The sequence below is a fragment of the Trichophyton rubrum genome (genome assembly GCF_000151425.1).
Source record: "Trichophyton rubrum CBS 118892 genomic scaffold supercont2.7, whole genome shotgun sequence".
Classification (NCBI taxonomy): Eukaryota; Fungi; Ascomycota; class Eurotiomycetes; order Onygenales; family Arthrodermataceae; genus Trichophyton; species Trichophyton rubrum.
In genome coordinates this window covers 378,709-400,882 of record NW_003456422.1, presented here as the reverse complement: position 1 = coordinate 400,882, position 22,174 = coordinate 378,709, and the positions used below count along the sequence as shown (strand labels likewise).

At 49.9% G+C, this 22,174-nt stretch overlaps 5 protein-coding genes across 5 annotated transcripts; 2 read left to right on the top strand and 3 right to left on the bottom strand.

The window, feature by feature from the left end:
* Nucleotides 1-1,235: 1,235 nt before the first annotated feature.
* Nucleotides 1,236-1,578, bottom strand: TERG_06141 (uncharacterized protein; the record flags this gene model as incomplete). The annotated part of the gene is made up of 2 exons (XM_003233095.2): nt 1,236-1,424; nt 1,489-1,578. The coding sequence occupies 2 exons, from the start codon at nt 1,576-1,578 to the stop codon at nt 1,236-1,238; spliced, it is 279 nt and encodes a 92-aa protein (XP_003233143.2).
* Nucleotides 1,579-1,954: 376 nt separating this feature from the next.
* Nucleotides 1,955-5,333, top strand: TERG_06140 (pre-mRNA-splicing factor cwc22; the record flags this gene model as incomplete). Its single annotated transcript, XM_003233094.2, has 1 exon — nt 1,955-5,333. One exon carries the CDS (start codon nt 1,955-1,957, stop codon nt 4,532-4,534), a length of 2,580 nt encoding a protein of 859 aa, XP_003233142.1. The 3' UTR covers nt 4,535-5,333.
* A 6,965-nt stretch (nt 5,334-12,298) lies between these two features.
* Nucleotides 12,299-14,680, top strand: TERG_06137 (uncharacterized protein; the record flags this gene model as incomplete). Its single annotated transcript, XM_047748553.1, has 4 exons — nt 12,299-12,400; nt 12,502-12,658; nt 12,745-12,940; nt 13,021-14,680. The coding sequence occupies 4 exons, from the start codon at nt 12,299-12,301 to the stop codon at nt 14,045-14,047; spliced, it is 1,482 nt and encodes a 493-aa protein (XP_047604537.1). The 3' UTR covers nt 14,048-14,680.
* A 2,691-nt stretch (nt 14,681-17,371) lies between these two features.
* Nucleotides 17,372-17,578, bottom strand: TERG_12371 (uncharacterized protein; the record flags this gene model as incomplete). Its single annotated transcript, XM_047751338.1, has 1 exon — nt 17,372-17,578. One exon carries the CDS (start codon nt 17,576-17,578, stop codon nt 17,372-17,374), a length of 207 nt encoding a protein of 68 aa, XP_047606796.1.
* Nucleotides 17,579-21,510: 3,932 nt separating this feature from the next.
* Nucleotides 21,511-21,858, bottom strand: TERG_06131 (uncharacterized protein; the record flags this gene model as incomplete). The annotated part of the gene is made up of 1 exon (XM_003233088.2): nt 21,511-21,858. The coding sequence occupies one exon, from the start codon at nt 21,856-21,858 to the stop codon at nt 21,511-21,513; it is 348 nt and encodes a 115-aa protein (XP_003233136.1).
* Nucleotides 21,859-22,174: the final 316 nt, after the last annotated feature.

The following is a 22,174-nucleotide window of genomic DNA, read 5'->3' as shown; positions in this document are numbered from 1 at the left end:
GAGGGTCTCCCGTCCTTTTTATCTCCTAAACAAAGGGAGTATCACAGATATTGCTGAAATATGGTTTATATGGTTATTTGCGTGTATAAGACAGCTGTAAAATGTCAGCTTTAAAAGGTGGACGGAATAAGAGTACAGATGGTCTGAAAGGCGGGGATTTAACATCGGTTAAGTACGTACAGCAATAGGAAGTACTAATAACTTCGTCCGCGGTATACCCGCGGAAAGGATTTCAGCGTTAACGAGGCAGCTCTGGGAGCTGAAGATATGTATCACAGTGGGGCAAACAAGCTCCTTGCCGGGAGCTGCAGGCCGCACTCAGGGTCAGATAGCTCGATAGGCCAGCCTTACTGCAAGCTGGAAATCTTGGGACGGAGGCGTTTCTCAGTAGCCGGTAGGTTCTCTGGTTGGTTGTGGTGTTGAGCAGGAAGAGAGCTGCATGAGGGGGAGAAGTTGAGGTTGAAGTCGATGCTGTTTCCTCTAAATAAGAACCGCTGGGGTGAGAGTCACGACTCCCGATGTGGTCATGGGCGGGACCCTCTTTATTTTCTTTTTGTGGGCTGGCGCTAAGCTTGATGGGGGAAGAAAGACAGCGCAAACAAGGCAAACTTCCAGGAACAGCCTCATCACCTGACGGATGACTCATCATCCACGTGATAGAGACTCTCACGTGCTCAGGCGATGATGAAACGGGAAGATGAAAGGCGGGAGACAAGGCAGCAGAAGACGGGGAAGATGAGAAGTCAAAGGAAGAGAAAAGAAAGAGACGGCGGTGGGAGGAGCACGCGAAGTAGAAAGGCGAATGGTGGTGGTGGTGGTGGTGGTGCTATGGGTGACTGTGAAGATAGCACGCTGGGCGGTCATCCTGCTGGTCATCCATCCCTGGTCACAGCTACAACCGGGTGTATATACACGGTAGCTTAACGGCCAATATATAGATATACTCCATACATGATTATGTATTAACATGTTTTGAAACTAGGAAATGCTCTAAACCTCCCTATCCGCTGTTTAATAGCCTAAATACTATGAAAACCAAGAAAAAACCTTGAGCAACGCCGCTTATCATTGAATGCGTACACAAATCTATGCACGCTTTGCCGCTTCAAAGATGTCGCGAAAGGGGGTAGCAATGACAAGGAAACCATCCAAGGAAAGAAGATGACTTGTATCTTCATCGGCAAATCGCGGTCATAATGGTGTAACCGCCTGTCATAGAACTCTTGATAGTTCGCTCAGCTTTTCTTCTTGAGCGCTGCAGCTTTGGCCTTCGCTGCCTTCTTCCGGTTACTTCGAATCATGACGAGTCCGAGGAATGTGCCAACCACCGTGGATCCAAGGATTGTGAGTATCACTGGGATGCGGATGGCCCAAACCCGTGGTGGAAAGAGATCATGGAGAGGGTGTCCCTGATCAACGAATGGCTAGATAAACAACAGTCAATTAGCTGTCCAAGCCGAGGAAGTAGAGCTCAAGTTATAAACTTACCATCAACAAAGTCCATGCCGTATAGTAGAGAAACACTGCGGTTGCCACGAGCAGCATGGCAAAGCCAAACAGTTGGCCTAGCTGTGGCATTGGTTAGCCATGTAGCTCCTCTTTTCTTCAACGCATAGGGAACAACTTTACCATATCTGAGGGAGAGCAACGGTCGAGAGGTAAAAGTGAGGCTGTAATCAGGTAGGCTACGGGCTCAGCCGTCCTTCTTTTTACTTCTCTTCACTTCTTTCACTTCCTGGTCCTATAATTAGAATGTATCCCGGTGCTGCGAACAGATAACACCTTAAAGAAGGCCAGCTTTTGCTCTGTATCGAAAATCGAAACCATCACGTGACGTAGTTATCATCCAAAAACTTTCGCGATCTTTGAGCCGAGTTGGACCTACATTTTCAACCAGCGAGCTCTTCTTGCTCACCACAGTGCTTGTCACTCTTTACTTATGATGGCAGAAACGATGGCAATGCAGTCGGCAGTCCGTCTGCCAACCCCGCCGCCAGGAGTTTCCTATTCTCCGCGCGCATCCGTCCCTCGGAAGCGGTCACCAACCTCGCGTTCACCGTCGCCAGATCGTCGCCGCCGTGCACCGGCTCAAGATGATGCTGAGAATGGCCAGTATGAGCCAGATGCGAGGGAAAAAGAGCTGGCAGAAAGGTTTCGTCGAACCCAAAGGCCCGCGGCCTCCAAACCGCTAACTGAGGAGGAGAAACAAGCAGCTGCGAAGGCTGAATATGAAAAGCTTTTGAACATGCGTTCCGGAGGCACATATATACCTCCTGCAAGACTGCGGGCTCTCCAAGCTCAGATAACCGATAAGTCGAGCAAGGAGTACCAACGGATGGCATGGGAGGCTCTGAAGAAGTCGATAAACGGGTTGATCAACAAAGTCAATGTTTCGAACATCAAACATATTGTCCCCGAGCTGTTTGGCGAAAATCTGGTCCGTGGCCGTGGCCTATTTTGCCGCAGCATAATGAAAGCCCAGGCTGCCAGTTTACCGTTTACGCCGATTTACGCTGCAATGGCTGCCATCGTGAACACGAAACTTCCTCAGGTTGGAGAGCTTCTCTTACATCGGTTGGTTGTCCAGTTCCGAAAGGCCTTCAAGCGCAACGACAAGGCTGTTTGTATTTCTTCAACCACGTTTATTGCGCACTTATGCAACCAGCAGGTAGTACATGAAATGGTTGCTGCTCAGATATTACTCTTGCTGCTTCATAAGCCTACCGATGACAGCGTTGAGATCGCGGTTGGGCTCACACGAGAAGTTGGGCAACATTTGGAGGAAATGAGCGGTTCGATTGCCTTGGCCGTATTTGACCAATTCAGGCACATTCTGCACGAAGCAGATATCGACAAGCGTGTGCAATACATGATTGAAGTTCTGTTTCAGGTCAGAAAAGATAAGTTCAAGGACAACCCTGCCATCAAGGAGGAGCTTGATCTTGTTGAAGAAGAAGATCAAATCACACATCGTGTTGGTTTGGATGATGAGATTAACGTTGAAGACGGGCTGAATATCTTTAAATTCGATCCTCAGTGGGAGGAGCACGAAGAGGCATACAAGAAGCTTAAGGCTGAGATTCTTGGAGAAGGAAGTGATGACGAGGAAGAGGACGACTCAGAGGCAAGCTCTGAAGCGGAAGAGGATGAAGAAGAAAAAGAGATGGATATTAAAGACCAAAGCAACACCGACCTGGTTAATCTGCGACGTACCATTTACCTAACAATCATGTCTAGCATTGATTTTGAAGAATGCTGTCACAAACTGATGAAAATCAACCTTCCTACTGGCAAAGAATCTGAATTGCCATCGATGATCATAGAGTGCTGCTCTCAGGAGCGCACCTATTCCAAGTTCTACGGTTTGATCGGAGAGCGATTCGCCAAAATCAACCGATTATGGGCTGACCTTCTCGAAACTGCCTTTGCTACATACTACGAGACCATCCACAGGTATGAGACGAACAGGCTACGCAACATTGCTCGGTTTTTTAGCCATATGCTTAGCTCTGATGCCATCGGTTGGCATGTCTTATCTATCGTTCATCTCAACGAAGAAGAGACAACGTCAAGTAGCCGTATCTTTATCAAGATTCTCTTCCAGGATCTTGCTGAGGTGCTGGGAATGACCAAGCTACAGGAACGGTTGAGAGACCCGATTCTTCTGCCCAGCTATGAAGGGATATTCCCGACCGATAACCCTCGCAACACCCGTTTCTCCATCAACTACTTTACCAGTATCGGAATGGGTGTTCTCACCGAAGAGATGCGTGAGCACCTTAAAAATATACCCAAGCCAACTGTGCCGGCCATACAAGCCCCTGAATCAGACTCTGAGTCTGTCAGCTCTTACTCCAGCTACAGCTCACGCAGCCGGTTATCTCGTTCCCGGTCACTCTCCCGCTCTCGGTCTCCATCTCGAGGCCGGCGTAGTGTGCGCGGGAGATCTGCGTCTTACTCCCTTTCTCGCTCTCGCACCCCCTCAAGCAGATCTAGAAGCCCTTCCCGGAGACGCCGCAGAAGCTACTCCAGGTCAATATCACCAACCCCTCCTCCACAACGCCGGGCTAGGCGTGCATCTTCGTACTCCCGCTCTCCATCTGCATCTGCATCACCACATCCCCGCACCCATACTCGCACTAGACGCTCTTACTCGCGCTCACCTTCTCGCTCCATTACTCCTTCACGGTATCGCCGGGGCGCAAGAAGCGAGTCACGCTCTATCTCACGATCCCCTTCACCCCATCCCCGTCGAACCACTAAGGCGAGGGGGCGCAGCTTTTCGCGTTCACCCACACCTCCCAGACGTGGCACAGCTCGAGGCCGTAGCTACTCTTTCTCTCGGTCACCATCTCCGCGACGCGGTCGAGCAAGTCAAAGAACCCGGTCTGTTTCGAGGTCACGATCAAGGTCACGGTTGAGGTCGGCATCGATGTCTCGATCTCCACCTCCGCGCGGTCGTGGCAGGTACCGTAGCCGAGATGCACTCCCCGAGTCTTCATCTGCCCGAGCCCGTGCCTTGGATTACCTGTAGCCCAAGAGCGCATACTGGCCAGGAGATAACCTATTTCGAGACATGACCAAATGTATTTCCGTGTACTTTTATCCTCTTATGTTCTTGTTTTCTATCCTGTCATTGTTCATTGTGGCTCGTCTTATAATCTCTATTGGCTAGCGAAATTGATTTGGCTGTTGCAGGCCGTTTTTATACCTCATATCACTCTAAATTAATATCAGTCAAATTGGGAAAGCAAATTTTATAGTGAGAGTGAGTTATAATATTATCATAAACTTAAGAATACCAACCTGCGGTATTCATCGGTAGATATTCCTACTTATTACACCGTTTTCATGTATATATATTTGTCTCTGGTCCTCAACCAAGTCATAGAGGATGGCTATCCACGACTAAGGCGGCTTCAACCCGCACAAGATCGCCCTAGCTCAAAGCCCTGTGGAATCATTTGACCAGACATAGCTTCACAATCATGTCTTATAACCCGTTCAGCTACCAGGTATGATAAACCATCTCCATATAGCGGAGTCCACCACCAACCCCAGCCGGCTGGCTGGAGCCTCAACAAAATAAGATAGAACAAAATAAAATGCACGGCTACGCATCTATGTATTCCCCCAAAGGAGCAACATCCCAGTCCCGTAAGAAACCAGGTAGGATTTTACAGCCCGGGTCAAGTTTTCATACCTATAACAAAATAAGCTAGATTATACGAGATGTCGTGCAGGACTGAACCAGAAAAGAGGGAGGGAGGGAGAAGCGCACCAGGTATTTGAACACCTTTGTATCCCGTCGTTTTAGAGGGGGAAGGGAGTTTCAGCCCTGCCCTTTCTCGCCGTTCGTCTTTTCGGAGAACTCCAGTATGTCTGATACTCGGACTTCGCCGGATGGGAAAGAAAGGAGATGTGTATGATTGCTTGAGCCGGGCTGGGTTGGGATAGGTGTGGAATCCTTTTTTTCCCCTTTGCCTCAGGGAAAAGGCAGGTGTATGATAGGACGTATGTATGATGTAGTGGTGTGTAGGATGACCCGAAGGCCAGGAGCCAGGCTTCATCGTGAACAGGGGGGCAATGGAGGCCGGGAAACAGAGCCACGTATGGAGGTCGGGGGAAGTTTATTTGCCGTTCATGGGTAGAACATGCATAAGGAGCATCGATTATAGCCCAAGCCATGACACCTGAGACTTATACAAAACGACTGACGACTACTAAGGGGTTCCTGGGAAGAAGGCAGCCCCTAGAAGCCTATGTAGCTGTGCCCATGTACCTCCCAGGGTAGCCAAATAAGCAACTTCACCAGCCCCAATTTCTTAGAAGTCAGATCAGACGCAATCATGGCCAAGGCGGACAAAGGCAGCCCGAATTCAATCCTGAGAAAGGTAAACAAAAATTACCTCGCCGTTAAGCCTGAAATTATGGGAGCAAATCATCCATGGCCAGGAGAAGCCTAATCACCTTTGTTATCACGCGCATCAGAAGGAGGAAACGGTAGGAGTGTAGGAGAGATACTGCACAAGAAGAATAATGATAATAATTACCGTATACCGATCAAGAACACAGCAGGGCTGTGAGCACCCGTCCTCTTGTGACATCTGTTCATATGATTGATTCGGCTAATGCCCAGGAGGGGGGAACTCGCAGTGAGCGGTGATTTGGCAGTCTCTCCTGAAGGTTGCTTCACTATTCGTCTAGCAAGCTTGACCACCCTCCCGTTCCGCCCCCCCCTTTTTTTTGCTTCTTCTCAGTCTCTCTCTGCTTCCCCAGACTTGAGGATAGAGACCTGTCTCCCCACCCCGAGAGATGCGTTGTCGACCGCGGCTCGCACGTGGAACAGGTGGTATATACGTTGGTCAAGTCCTACCTATAGTTGATGCGAGTAATTGAAGTAGTGCAAGGAAAACGAAGCATCCCATGGTTCACCAGTAGTTTGGCCGTAGCTGTTTTGGGACCCTAGATAGGGATAACTATGTCATCTGCAGCCAGCTATGCAATAAATAATACATACATGGCTGCATGTTGAAGGTATATAACGAGACACCTCTTGGAAACATAGTGGCGGACGCGGTGGTATGCTGCAGCAACTATTTTCTTCCATGGGCAGTCTCAGAATTTGACTGAATATGCAACCCCAGAATTAGTTAGCGATCGGCAGCGGGAAACAGGCTGGCTATCGGCATATAGGAGGAATGCAGACCTGGAGAAGCTGGCGTGAAACACACGGCCCTCCACAATGTTGTGTATATACACCCCGTATGTGTTTAAAGTACGGAGTGAAGGGATGCTGTCAACAAGTGGGTGATCTGGCGAGGAGTATGGATATCGAGAGAAGTGGCCAATTGAGTATTTTCCCGGACCACACAGAGAACGAGGCGGGCAAACTGTGTGGAAGTTTTTGTACGGCGTATAGATCCAGTATCAAAACCTCCGTTGTTGGTGCTCTCCGGGGCAGCAGATGGCCCCTGGAGCGGCCAATGGAGGAGCCATGGCGGTAAAGCATGCGAGAGCAAATAGTCCGCATGAGAAGAAAGCTGACTGCAGCTGGCGGAGAAGAAGAAACAACAAGAAGAAAAGGTCTGTACTTCCATATGCATGTCGTGCAGCACACAGAACCTGCAACCGCTGCGGGTGGAAGGGCTCCAGCAGCCAGCTGGCCCTGGGGGTATCGGCCGCTCTTCTCAGCTGCTCTCATGCTCTTCATCCCCTGGGCCTTCGGCGACTGAGCAGCGAGAAGGACATCGTTGTACCCCGTGCTTGGCCTCGTAATCGTCCGAAACGTCGATATATATATATATAATGTATGTATGTACTCCGTATGTATGTATATATTTCCTTCCAGCACGCTGGTTATTTGGGGGCGGGCGCGTAAGTATCTACCGTAGTCAACATGCAACCGAGCAGATAGTCGCCAGCTACCAGGAGGACGCCCAGGGAGAAGCAGAAGACGGCCTTGACCAGGCTTGCTGGCCCCGTACACAGAGCAGTGCTAGCTCGCTGTCGCCTGTACCACTGGCCGGCGTCCGCTCCATTGCTTGCATGCAGTTCCTTATTCCTGCGTGACGGCCAGGGGCGCTCGACAGGAACCACCATCACCGCGGCTGCTAGTTATCACCGGACAGCAGCAACAGCACCGGACACGGCTGCTGGCCATGTAACGGGAGAGCCCACGGTCCCACGGATACACCGCCGTCGACATAGACATCGGCATCGTCGGGCCCATAGCCGCTGCTGCTGGTGCTGGACGCCTTTCCATGACGGTGTTGGCGTTGACGACGAGTGACCCCCGATCCATCGATCTACAGTGGCGGTTACTAGCCGTCGCTCTCCCTTTGCTTCTTCCTCCCTGCGCTCTCTCGCTTCGTCAATCAGCGTCCAGGCAGCCAGCCAGACTATCGGACTTGGCTCTGGCGGCGGCGGCACCAACCTGGAGCAGGGCCAGCGTTGGCTTGAACTCCCCAAGATACAGAACCGGAGAGCGAAGAGACAGACAAAACAGAAAGAAAGAGACGGAGAGAGAGAGAAGAGAGAGGAGAACCGAAGAGGGGGCCGAATGCAACAGTTGGCAAAGGTAGAGGGACCCGGACAAGGGCTCTCTGCCCTGTCTATCCTGTCTATCAACTTGTCCCGGCTCCTGGCCTGCCTGTGGCGTAGACCAAGACAACGGCCCTTGCCCGCGCCCAATGACTCCCATCAGTCTCATCGTCAGCAGCAGCAGCAGCAGTAGCACCTCCTGCACACAATCGTCAACGCCTGCTGCAGAGGCAAGGGTAGGCGGCTGATCACTGGTCACCGATCCAGACTACAGATCACGCCCGTGCATCTCTATCTGACTACTTCCACCAAAGGGGTGGCTTGCGGATGACTGTCGAGGTCCCCTTTCCTTGCCCTGTGCGGTCCAGCTCTTGCACAGAATAATTGAAATAACGGCTCCCTTTGCGTTCTCTCGTCTCCCCGTCGGAACCGAAAAAGTACCCCGAAGAAGGGATATGCCCCTCGGTCCAGTCGAGAGCCCCCGTTCTCATCTGGTTTCTTCCCTCCGTCAGACACTGTTGGCCACTCAGAGCTGCAAGAAATGGCCTCCCTCTTGTCCTACGTGCCAACGGAAGCTTGGAGGAGGGCAGGGGAGCTTTTTCATTCTTCTCGTTTCTTTTCCACAGAGACCAAGCTCAGCGAATCCCCAGTAAACTATCTGCAGGCCAGGGTTCGAAGGGAGGGGGAGAGAAAGAGAGATGATAAATGGTCCTTTCGAGCGTTTAATTTTCGACCAGGGAGTGGCCCAAATAAAATACATCTCTTTACATACGTCCTAATACACACCCAGGAAACACATAAATCTCGAATATTATGTACTTCCTCGAGGGCTCTCAGAGAGGTAGGGGGAGGGGGTTATGAAGGCGAGGAGGAAGAAGAAGAGAAAAAAAAAAAAGGAAAGGAACCTGGCCCGGCTAAAAAGAACTTGATTCAGGCATTCTGATGCCTCATATCAGCAGCACCAGCGGTCCAGGTGAGGCGTGCTTGACCTGTCTCGTCCAGGCCCAAAAAAATGTGCCCCTTTATTCAAGCTCTCCACATCTGCGGCACGCACGTACTAGTCTCCCTCTAGTCATGGACAAGGGCCTTGTGTGTATGCCCGAACGAAATACTTACATCCTTACAGGGCAGACATACTACTGATCTGTATCGATCGATCAAAGTCGTGTCGATTGGCTTATTTTCCCGCCGGGACCATCTCAGTTCACTCTTAACAGATTAACGGCTCGTCGGCCGGCTGGGGGGGGGGGGGGGGATTCCCGTCCAAAGAGCCGTAACTACGGAGAAGCAAGTAGTAGATTGGTCCTTGCAGCACCTTCATCTTCCTACCTGTGCTATCTTGGAAGACCAGCTCATCATTGCTCACGGGTGTCAGCAGAGGGGCCAGAGGGAAAAAGAGAACTACCCTCCTCGCCCCATTTACGGATACTGAAACGGTTCGCTCTCATCCACTGCTCTGTCCGGGGTCGGCAGGGGGGCAAATCGCAGTGTGCATCAAGTCTTGGGGTCCTCCCTCCACCTGTCTTCCTTGACGGGAGAAGGGGGCAGCCGCAGGAAGGGCTTGCTTAGCCAACACCAACTGGCGCAGAGTTACTCAAGACGAATCCGCAGACAGCACCACGCTTCTTCTCTTCTCCTCACTGGGGCCCTGTTTACATACTCTGTTGGGATGAAGTCATAAACCGCATGTATGTACACAAGTATATCCATGTGTACAGTACGGGGATCAGTCAAGGAGATCTGAGCCGAACTAACGAGTTCGTGCAAGAAAAGAGAGACCCTGGCCATCTTCTGAAAGGGAGCTAGTTGTTTTTGCCGGTACTATGTGTGTGTGTTCCTCTTTGCCTATCTGCAGCGTTGGTCGCAATTGCGATCCATGCGCCGATGGACTGGATTACGATTGTCCCTCTCCCGCCTGGCTTCTCTGAGATTGGATGGTCTGCGGAGTGAACGAGCTCCTTACCTTCTTCACCACCATGGCCCATCCAGAGCTAGATGGGGGAGGAATAGCAGCAAACAACAGGCGGGCGCAGCTCGAATCTCAAATGTTAGATTCTTCTGATCTGACCTCACACATCCTAACTCTCGAATCATGCATGGACTCGTATTTCTTCACTACATAGGAAAGCAGAGGCCATAATCATCGTCAGCGTCGTCGTCGTCGTTGTCTCCATCCCTGCGTTGGACCCCTACTCTCTCCCTGCGGGAGGCTTGCAGAAATCAGATCTCAGCCTGCATCAACACCAGCTTTGATTACCCGAGGAAGAAAGGTATTATTGAGAGAGAAAGAGGGAGGGAGGGAGGAGAGAGAGGGACAGAGGCGACCAGAGAGAAACCAGGGAAAAAGAAAAGAAACGAAAAGGGGAAAAAGCAAGCATGTCCAAATGGGATGCAGGAAAGATGGGAAGAAGAAAAGAAAAGAAAAGGCCCGAAAAAAGGGCGCCGCCGCCCGCCCATCTTCCTGCTTCATAATATTTAGTGAGTTAGTCAAATATCTCTTGTCTGTAACTATGCTCTGCCGTAAAAATCAGCTGGGCTCGTAACTAACCTATGGTAATAACAGCACAGCACGGTAATCTTTCGTTCAGGAAGAGTAAACTGAAGAAAAAGGAATAAAACAGAGCATTAGATGAAGGAAAAGAAAAGACGAGCAGCCAACTCTGTCCAATCTCCCGCTCTTCCCATCCAATAACTTTGATTCCAGCCCAGTTGGTGGGCTACACAGGGATGAATTAATAGTTTTATAGCAGGCCCTATTTTGGTCCCTTTCGAACCTGACAGCGCCATCAAATCTACGCATGCGACTAATCCTTACTCCTTTCGCCCATACAGAGCTGAGAATTAAGAGAAAGAGCGAGAGGGCTCGTTATGTTATGTTATGGGGGTAATATTACATCTCTCGGTCTTGTTACATGCGCAGAAGAAGACTTGCATATACAAACTCCGTACGTACATACTTGAGGACGTACTTTTTTTTTTTTTTTTAGCTATGGCCTTCCTTCACCCCATCTACCTGTCCCTTTCTATATTTGAATTTTTAATTTTTAAATCAATTTTTCATCTTCATCGTTGTCCCCAGTTCTTGAACATCCCGGCCATCTTTTTTCTTTTCTTTTACCATCTTAATGCTTGTGGACTACTTAATGGTTATTTGTACAGCTCACGATTCCTTCCCTTCTCTCTGCTGCCCCATGGAGTCAGCACCCCCGTCTTAATAATATCCGTGTCTCTTCTTCTTCTTGCCTCTCCTTCTCCTTCTTCTTCACTTTCTCTCTCTTAAATTCTTTGACCTTGCAGATTAGCCTAGCTCGCTGCTTTGAACAAGAGCCGGCCAGAGTCTCTTTAATAACTCTCGTTCACTTACACTTCCGCCGGATGACTTTACCCTACCTGGCATTCAATATATACATTTGATATCTAGCCTTATTTCCTCTCTTTTTGCCTTTATATATCGCTCGCTGCAGCTGCCAGCGCAACAGGCTGTGCTTAATCAACCTCTTCATCCATTCTGGATTAACTATCTTTTTATATATACACATATTATACCCACTTCGCTGGCTCTTCCTGGTGATATAGTACGACCTTTGAACACAGAAAAAAAAAAAAAAAAAAAAAAAAAAAAAAAAAAAAAAAAAAAACCCAGGAAGATTTAAACCTAGCCTCCCTGGAATCCCGGGCCACTCAACCCCTCTCGCAATCTCTCACGCAGTGCCTCTTCTCTTGAAGGTCTGTCTGTCTTATCTGTTGATTGTCCGGTTCTCGGAAGTAGGTTGCGTACACTTGATCGACATCAGCACCAACAACACCCACATCAACCTAGGCCATTCCTCTTTTTCGTTTCTCTAGACTGAAAGCCCCCCCCATCCCTTCTTGTTCTTCTAGAAAGAAGCAAGGATCCCTCGTGATAAGAGAATATATGTGGCAGGGGAAACAACGTGCAAACCCCCGCATAATTTCAACCTCTTTGTTCTAGCTCGCGCATCCATACCGCCGGAAACGGCCACGGCTTGGTACGTTTGAGCTGTCTGCCCCGGGAAGAAGTATTTGGGCCCCAGCAGCGAGTAGTAGGCAGAAGACGGTGGCCGAGTTTGGGGAGACCGAAGAGTATCGCTAGCCCGAGCCGCAGGAATCAGACCCTGTCTTCGTTACGTCTGTTTCGAATCACTTTGAGCCTATTACACCAGATCATCCTCGGGTAATTGAACCCCTTGTCTCGAAAGACTGGAGAAACGGAGCTACATAGCTCTGACGAAAGATGAAATCCAACGGGATGATGCCTATTTCCCCACGGCAGAAAGATGGGAAAGATCGGAATCCTCGATCACTGGAGGACGAATATGTCGTCTTCCTCCAAGGGGTGAGTCTCATCCCTCATATTGAAGATATGATACACCCGGGAAAACTACGCTTGCAGCTGTGTCTGAACATGCAGCTAATGAATGATATCGTGTGGGGCAGATTCCACCACAGTGCCGGTGGCAGGAGTTGAAGGACTTTGTTCGCCAGACTGCATTGCATATCCGCCAAGCGGTGGTATATGATGATTGCCACGGCCATCCGACAGGCCTAGGTCAGATTATAGTGAAGAACGAGGACGAGGCATGGCGCACATATAGTACGTTTTGAGGGATAATCCCTTTATTACCCCTATGTCAAGGGTGAGGATGTTCTGTGTTGCTTGTGCTGACCGGAGCTCCGTAGATCGACTGTCGACGAATGGATGGAACGGACACAGTCTCACAGTGACTCTCTCACTGGCTAGTGAGCCGACAAAACCTATAGCAGGACCAACAAAAAGCCCATCCCTAAGCGGAATGCCATATGCCTCGGGATTCTCTGCTCCCCCAGTCACTTCAGCTCCGATGGGAGCCAGTCCAGCGTGCGTTCCAAACCAGGAGTAAGTGAAGCTACGTCATTCAAGACATAGACAAAATGTAGAAGGAGGTTTGAGCTAACGATGGGCTACCGGAGAACCAGTATGCCGGCATCGCCTACATTTACTCAACCGCCAGACCACCAGCACCCGCCATTCATGGCGCCCTTGCCAGGTGCTTGCCATCCGCCGTATGTTCAATTCCCAGAGTCAGTCGGGTATCATGTCCCCCTAGTCTTTCCCGGCGAGAACGCTTTCTTCGTACCTCATCCAGCATTCTATCCGCCATCGTTTGATTCATATCAATTCGGACAGCCGCGATACATGACGAACAACTGCATCCAAGCCTACCCCGGTTTCTTTCCTCACCGACACAGTCTATCTGGCCCTAGCGTTGGGGTCGCATCGGGCATGAACCACGAGTATGGCACACCAATTTCACGAAACATCTTCATTCATAATCTCAGCCATGAAACAACCCCACAGCTCCTGAAGGAATATCTCCGTACCGCAGGGATCATTGAACGATGCGATGTATTTGACCGAAAGATCGGCGGCAGCACGCGGACCTGTGCCATAGTGGCTTTCCGGAACAAGGAAGAAGCCAAACGAGCCATTGCGCTGTTTGATAACTCCATGTTCAGGGGGTCGCGGATAAGAGTTCGTTTCGATAGGGAGCGTGGCGGAAGTCTTGGAACGACCCATGGCAATGGTAATGGGTATGGCCATGGATATAACAACAACCCTAACCGAAACGGCGTCGCAAAGCACGCGATGTCGACTGCCGCTGAGCGTCCCGGTGCACTTCCAGCAGCCTCAGTACCAGGGGGAACAGTGAGGCAGGAGGCAAATGGCATGCCTCAACCAACAATGGCAGCGACTCCTGGAACTCCGACGAAGGAAGCCCAGCAGTCGGCAACAGAACCGCCATCCCCTTCACTGGTTGCAGTGACACCAACTTCGACAGCTGACGAAGCTGAGACTAAGAGTGAAAAGAGCAGCAGCAGTTCTCGCAAGAATAGCACTGAGCCATTAGTAGTTAATGGCTCCTGTGTCGGGACCAAGTCCCCGGTCACAGGTGTCGAGAAAGGTCAGTCAGTGCCAACATCAACGCATCCGATCCATGATTAAACAGGCTTGATATGAGTTATATAACTCGATCTCCTTTCAATTCTACCTGAACTCCCAAGTAACGGGGGAAACGGAAGATATCCGAAGATTAGATACTGACTGGTTCAAATAGATGAGCTCTCCCAGCGCACGCTTGCACTGCACCTGTGATCGCCCATTTGCCGTTTCTCTTCTACTCCTCTTCATTTCCAACAATACGACAAAATATTCAGTGGAGAATAAAGGACCGACCCCATACTGATGTGATTGCGCTGGTTCAAAGGTAAAGAGAGGACCGACCCAAGATTAAGCCGTCCGGCTCGAGTCCACAATTTCCGCAACAGTAGTGTAACCAGTTAAGAGACCTTTGGAACGTGCTGCCAGCGGAACATACTTTATAGGGTATACTGACTTCGTTTCACCATCTCGAGCTGATTTTCCCGTTTCTCAAGCTTATTTTGTTGTTTCCCGCCATATTTGCATGCTTTGCTGCCGTTATTATGATTCCACTTTTTCATACCCCCCATACCATCATCCGCTTGGCGAGCCTGTTCTTCATTTTGTTTATGCTGATTATCGATCCTTGCTGCTCATGAATTGTGTTTCTTTCTATCTGCAAGGTTATCATCATTTCTTTGGAAGCATGGCGTTTGGTCTCTTTTTTTTTTTTTTTTTTTCAGTTTGTTGTCAGGATTTTTGTGCCCTGCCGGAGTATTGGCTGCAATAATTAAATCGTTCTAACTTACCAAGCTTGCCAGTAAAATGCCTGGTGAGACATGAGGCTCCCCTTCACTGCTGTCCGGCGACGTCTATCCTTCTCGTCTATAACAATATCAGGACTGTTTGAGTAGAAGGGACGTAACGAGCAGCGAGCGCATGAGAGGAAAAGGGGTGCTGTCATTAGTCAGCATATATATATATATATATATATATATATATATATATATACTAGTTTTATCCTAGTCACGTTATGTGGAGTTATTGAGGGCAAAACAAACCAATCAGAAGGCTCCACGCCCCGATGAGGCTCTTCGAAGGATGCAGCTTGTTATATAGATGACAACGACGAACGATGCAGACAACGGTCGAGACGGCGAAAGGACAGGAGACAAGACCGATGGATGAGGTCGATGGATGATGATAACAGTTTCGTGCTCGGCAATGGGAACGCCCCGCATGCCGTGATCATGAAATGTGAAAGCATAACCCCCATATCTGGGGCAGCGGCATTCTCTTATGCACGATAACGTGAAGGAGGGCCAGGTAGCTTACGGCCCGGGAAAGACGGTGGAGAAGCGGTTTTGAATGCTCTACGTATTCTAAAGAGCAGCGTGAATATCATACAACTCCTCCTAATACCAAAACATAGTTTCACATTCCTTTCCGATATGTGCCCAACCTCTTCAGGATCTGAAAAGAAGTTGCCTATCCCCGGAACTACGAGACAAAGACTACATTATTCACATAAGGTTGACTGAAAGACATAGATTCCGTAGGGAGATCAATATTTTCCTTATCCCGAATCAGTTGTCAGATATGGAATGTACGTGGGAACGTTCAAGGATCTCTGCAAGCTGCTGCTACTCCACATTATGTCCCGGCATCGGGCCAAGATAGCTTTTCCCACCTGATACAGACCTGCTTGGATGTCAATCCTGATGACGAGTAGTCCTACAAGATCCGGTTACATATTGGCTGGCATATCCATGGAGTGATATCAAGGTGTCTGGGTCCAGTTCAATGGTGCTGATCAATCTCAATTCCTTCTAGGCATACGGAGGAATCGGACTCGAATGTGACCATCTACAAACAGGTTGTAGACGAGGAGCGGGGAAGAGACAGCTAACTCTCTGCGCTGATCTTACACCTCTGCAGAGTAAATGTGAGTTGAATTTCCAAAAGGCAACTTGAAGCATAACCGGGTTACATAGGCCGGGTAAGGAGTTGCCGTTGAAGCAAAGCAAGCAAGAGGTCCAGAGCGGGCTGGCCATTAGCCGGTGAGCTGAACAGAGATGGCAGACACCGACAGCCACAAGCAAAAAAGGAGGGGAGGCAAATAACGAACAAGCTCGAGCAAGTGGTGACGATCAGTGTGGCTTGTCAGCCTTCGCTAGAGACTCACCAGCCCCGAGGGGAAGAAATCTGGTAGCAAGTTAGTTACATAGTTACATCGAGCGGCTTTGGGAGGAAAAACGGAAAAGATTCCCATATTATATAATCTGGCTTCAGAGTTTCCGACACATCTAGACAAGACAGAGCCAACCAGGGTTGTGTCAAGGCCGCCAGAGCCAGACCAGTCCATCTGGGCGGCTGGCCTCGAAGGAGGTCAATGGCCATAAAGGTAACCTTCTCTACCTACCATGGATACAGCTCAGGCGACTGGGGCTTCATGTCCAAGCGTCCCCCGTATTGACCGGTACTATTGCTCTAGACAGCACAGAAATCAACGAGATATGAGACTCGAATATGATGTTGGAAATTAAATTAAGTAGATTAAATGCTAACTTAAAATTCAATGAACTTAGCAGGTAGCAAAGTAGTATGATAGGAGAGACGCTAAGCTGCCAGCAACTCGGCACAAAGATAAATAAAGACCCAGGGGGGTTATTATTGGTGATCATAGGAAGATATATCTATATAATACACATGGTTGAATAGGCGAATAATGGTGGGGGTAATCGGAAGGGAAAAGGGGAGGGCAAGAATAGGGGGAGGGGGAAGGAGGCGAAAGCGCCGTTGTGTCTGGCTCGAGAGCTCCACACGAGAACAGCATGATTGATGGACGGTGGGTCGGGCGGCAACTGATCCCTTCTTAATTTTGTTTTCCGGAGAAGCTAGAATCGAGGCCGTTTCAAGCCTGTTTTGGGAGGGGCGGGAGGGAAGGAAAAGATGGTGAGGTGATGGTGAGGTGACAGTTGGTTGGCTGTTTGGCTTATTGATTGCCTGGTTCGCCTTTTCCCCTCCTCCTTTGGTCGAGAACTTGAGAACGTGGCGTGGAGCCGCTTTCTCCACGTATGTATTTGTGGTTAAGTTTTTTCTCTCCCTCTGGTGGGAAGTCAAAAGGTTACTAGATGGCTGACTCGTCGATTTGCAGACAGTAGCAAGTATGACTCGGGAGTTGGTCAAATGCAATCTGTGCGTGTAAGAGAATGTCTGTATCTCCTGCGAGTACCATCGTAGGTATTTTGGTACAATGGGTGACTATGGTCGCATCCTGAAAGGCTCCGTCCGTGACATGGTGGAATTGCGGTGATGTTGTAACCTGTGTATCCTTTTTTTTCCATTAAGGAAGGGCATCGTATCTCATTCGTGGACTGGTCTGGTATACTGCTTCCGGTTTCGCTTTCATCGTATGAACCCGACCATGGTGGCACATCGGTTGCAGTAGTAGCAGTTGACACCGAATTGGACTGACTTAGAACCGGGTGAGCTCAGGGAGAGCTGGCATCTGGAGCATCGGACTGCGTCAAAGGTAGCATATGTAGATCCAGGGGTGGACATGGTGGCTGTAGAGGTGCCAGGTGCTTGGCGAGGGACTGCTGAAGAAGACATGGTGACTCTGTTCAAATTTGACGGTTGCCTGCGTATTGCCGGAGCACGCCGGAGGGCTGTTGGTAGGCGTTGTTGTTATGCAGGGAGAAGCAAGAGTGAAAAGTGCTTGTTCCTATGTACGGCCGGCGTAGAGAGTGATCCCAAGACTTCTTTCTCTTCTGTGTGAATGTGTGAGAAGTCGTAGGTAAGAGCAGAGAGAGAGTCCAGAGCGAAGGGACAAGAAGATGGTTATATATCAGAAAAAAAAAAAAAAAAAAGCCTTCTCCGAGCCGGAGGATGAAAAGCTGCGGAAAAAGCAATACCAGGGGAGACTTCTGCACTCCCTCCACCGTGCGCTGTAGGGATGATTTTCTGTCCTTTTCGTTGCTTTTTCTCTCTCGCCCAGCTGGTTGTATTCAGGCGGCCAGGCTTCGGTTCAGCCAATTTTGCAAAAAAGACAGCCAGCCCAAAAGTCGCAGCTTGCAAAAAAAAAAAGGAAAGACGGACGACCCAGGACGAGACGGCAAGCTGAGCCACACTCTTCCACTGGCAGGAAAAAGCAACGACTGGGAGCCCAAAAGCCAAAAGCCAAAATAATAAAAAGAAAAGAAAGGAAAGAGAGAAAGTAAAAAGGCCCAGGGTCAAACACCGCGGAATTAAAGGGCACTTTCTGTTTCAACTTCAGATTTCGAGATGGAACAAACGGAAGACGTGGCTCGTGGAAGCGTCTAGCCGGGCAGCAAGGGGGAGGGGGGAGGAATCCGGAAGAATCCACTATCAGGGCAGAAGAAGAATATAAGGCCGCCGTTGTGGATGTTTTGTACTATAGGCAGCAAAGCCCTCGGAGGCTCCATAGATAAGTAGCGGACGAGACACTGAGTCACGACGCCTGGTCCGATGGACAGACAAGCAAGAGGGCTAGCTAGGCAGCTGTCATTCATTTTCATAGCTGTCTTTTGGTTCCTTTTTGCAATGGCTTGCAGGTGTCTGGCTGGCTGGCTGGCGAGTCCCATGTATGGCTGTTTGCTGGGGGGATGGAATGTATCATCTGCATGTCTATGTCTATGGCACTCGTATGCCACGGCTGAGCCGATCCGGGCCTGAACCTGAACGCCCATGTCCGAAAGGGGCATGCCATATAGCTCTGGCAGCGATATATGGTAATAGTAGTGACAAATATACGCCGTCGAGCCAGCTTCGATCGGCTGCTAGGAAAAGAAAGCAGCCGTGCTAAGGGGGGCCACGAACTGGTTTGGCTTGCTTTCTTTTTGGCCCACTGACTCGGGGATTGCGATGTTATGCAGCAGCAGCAGCAGCAGCAGGCTGGTTGCGCTGCCGGCCCTGTCGATGCATGTGTTTGTTGGCTTGCCAGCGCCCCGTTGCGACTAGTTACATACATACATATACAGCGTTGCCACTGTCGCGATGGGGTTGGCATGGCCAAGTTGGCAGCCGGCAGTGTATATGCGGTTTGACAGGCTACTGATGGGCAGTTTCACTGCTGTCTAGACACGGCTGTCGTCGTCTCACTTCTTTTTTCTTTTGAAGGTCGCTTTTTGATATCTCAGTGTTATAACTGTTCTCCCGCTGCAGCGGCCAGCCTGCATGGAAGCTCCGGCGCAACAGGCAGCCAGGACAGCCCAACAAAGCTGTTCGCATGGGCTCGCTCGCTGGCTGGCCGGCTGAAGGGGAGACACGAACGCGATCATTAATCCAGGCGGGTGGATGAAACGAGCTTGTCGGCCATGCTTCTTCTTCCTCCCCCCGGTCCGCCGGACGGATCAGGCATCGGTTTCGTAAAGGGGGAACGCGGGAAGTGGGAAAAGGCGACGGTCACTACTCGACTAGAGCATCAGCAGGACGTCCAGGGCTGCGCTTAATCGTCGGCCCTATCGATCTCGTCGGAGCAAGACCGTTGATGCTGCTGGCGAGGCCGATGGCTAGAGTGGTCTTGTGTCTATCGTCAACTAAACTACGCCCAGGGGTTGGCTGCACCGAGGAGATCGCGGCTGTGATTATATCCGGGATCATGACAATGCACAACATGCGACGTATATACCATGCATGTCGATATATCCTGCCTCTTGCTTGACTTCAGAGTACGGGCAGTGTGCATACATAAACACGCAAGCACGTCGTGTTCCCCTGAGCAGAAACACTCAAATATGCATATCAAAAAGCCCCCAAAAATACCACACATGCACTATATACAGACATGCATGCATGCATACAGTCCCAGCCACTGCAGAGTGACGTTATCCCCAGGCCATCGCCTGTTCCCTGACTCGCCAGAGAGTCGAGCACGCAAGCAGATCGAGCAGGGCACTTTTTGAATCAAGTCCGATGGAGGCTCGCAGACACTGCGATCTCTCTCGAGTTATCGACATCTATCGATTGTTGCTTTTTTTTTCTTCCCCTAACTATGCTTGCTTGCTTTTTTACTTCATGCTAGGGAGTTCACGATGCTGCTAGACAAACTAACGCGCTGCCCGTCCATAGTTCGCTCGGGCCGGGCGACGCTGGTTGCCTATCTAGGACAAAGGACGCAGAATTCATCCGTGTACCACCAGCCATGATCCTCTTCAATTGCCGACCAGCAAAGAGGAAGAAAACAAAAAGGGAAAAAGGAATAAGGGGGCCATGACACGGAATATGGTTGAGTGGGAAGCGGACCGTGACCTCTGCTGGCCTGTGTGGTCTGACTGATCGACAGATACGTTTTTATTATTAGATGCATCGGCAATTATTTTGCAAAGAGCAAAAAGTCTTCAGGATGCAGGGTAACCTGGATGTATCTTCGCCTGAAGATGTATTTGCATACATGCCAATATATAGTGATTCCGGTTAACAGGGGGAGAAGGGGAAGGAGAGATAAGCTGCGGCTACCACCAAGTTCTCCAGTGCCCCTCGCCTGTATAGCGCCGCTAGCAATGTTAGCACTTACTAGCACCTCCATACCCGCCCTATATGAGATTACAGAGCAAATAGGCCCTACGGCGATAATCGTATTCTGCGGAGCAGGTCATCAGTCGGAGTTTGTAGATCAGGTCCTCTAGACAAGAGAGATATCCGGTAATTTTAATGGTCAGAGAGGGAATTTGGAGTTCGAATTCCGTCATCTCCTCTCTCTTATGTCGATGATTACCAGGTCAGGATTTGCATTTACGATCGGATGGGATATCCACGTTCCCCGGCCGGCGCTTCGCGGGGGTGGTTGCTGTCGACCTGACCTGGGAGTATGTATGATGGGGGGGACATGGAGATGCCACTCCGCTCCAACTCTGGGGGATGATCCAGCGAGAATGACTTAACTAGAGTACATACAAGGCAAAAAATTATAAAAATATACTCTGGAGTGGCATTCGAAATTGCTGGGGTTAGAACATCTCCGCCCACCCAGACGTATATTTATTAATATATCGTTACTGCCAACTCATCACCTACCAAAACAGCCCCTCCCATGCATTATGCACCCCTCCCGCAAATTATGCATCATGGCCAGCAGCGGGAGATTCCCCAGGGGGTGGCAGGATACATGGCACCAGCAAAGCGAAGATGCATATCCTCCATCCGTCGTCTTGTTTCCTGCCATAAGAATAAAATTACAATAAAACAGGAAAAATCACCCAGAAGGGTAACCAGCTACACGGAGCACAGAGGAGACCCCCAGACAAGAAGCTGAGCATGGAGAGGATTCGAGATAATAACTCGCCTCGGCCCCCGATTCCCGTCCCCTTCCCTTGCCTGCTGCTCCATCCACTCGTGGCATCGTCTGTCTTTTCTTCGCTTGTTCGGCGTTGAGGCGAGTGATCATTAATCAACTCGGTCAATTTAATAAATCAGTCCACTTCCTTTTCTTTTTCTCTCTCTTCATGACACATTGCACCAGCCATGGCCGGTGCATTTGCAAATTTCGTCCTCAACTAGTCAATCGACTCCCAACGCCTCAGGAACTAGCCAGCCCATTGCCGCAGGAACAGGAACCCAAAAAAAGGGACGAACCCAACTATTGATCCAACAAAAATGTGATTAAAAAATGAAGCAAGAGGGAGGGGGAAAAAAAAAAGTAGAAGCGGCCTTCTTTGCTTCTTCTCCATCTTTTTTGGCGAGCTAAGCAAACGGGCGCCCCAGGCCGTATGAATACGGCATGAATATCTGGGAAAGCCCAGCGCCACCGTCTCCCACGACTGCTGGGCCTGCTTGGCCATATCTTTTTTAGGACACGCCGGCAAGCCAGCGAGGTCCAAAAAGAAGGCAGCGGGAGAGCATCCAGCACAAGCTGCCGCGTGAAGAAATTTCATTAATAACTCCCACGCGCGGCGGGCAATAAGCGAAGCAATCGAACTCAATGAAAACCAACTTATATCAAGGCGTCCCACCCTGCAAAGGCAAAAGCTAGCTTGCAAAAAGGACTTCGATGCCCCAGAAGGATATATAAACAGACTGCCAGGAATGGGAATATTTTCCTCGAGAGAGAAGAATAGGGACCCAATTATCTGGCTTTCTCAAAACGTGGCGGCAACCCTTATTTTCTTTGCGCCTTGCTCCTGAGCCCATCCATCCCCCCAGCCCTTTTCCAACGGTTGGATATAGCGTGGGTTTGAGCCAGACCCATGC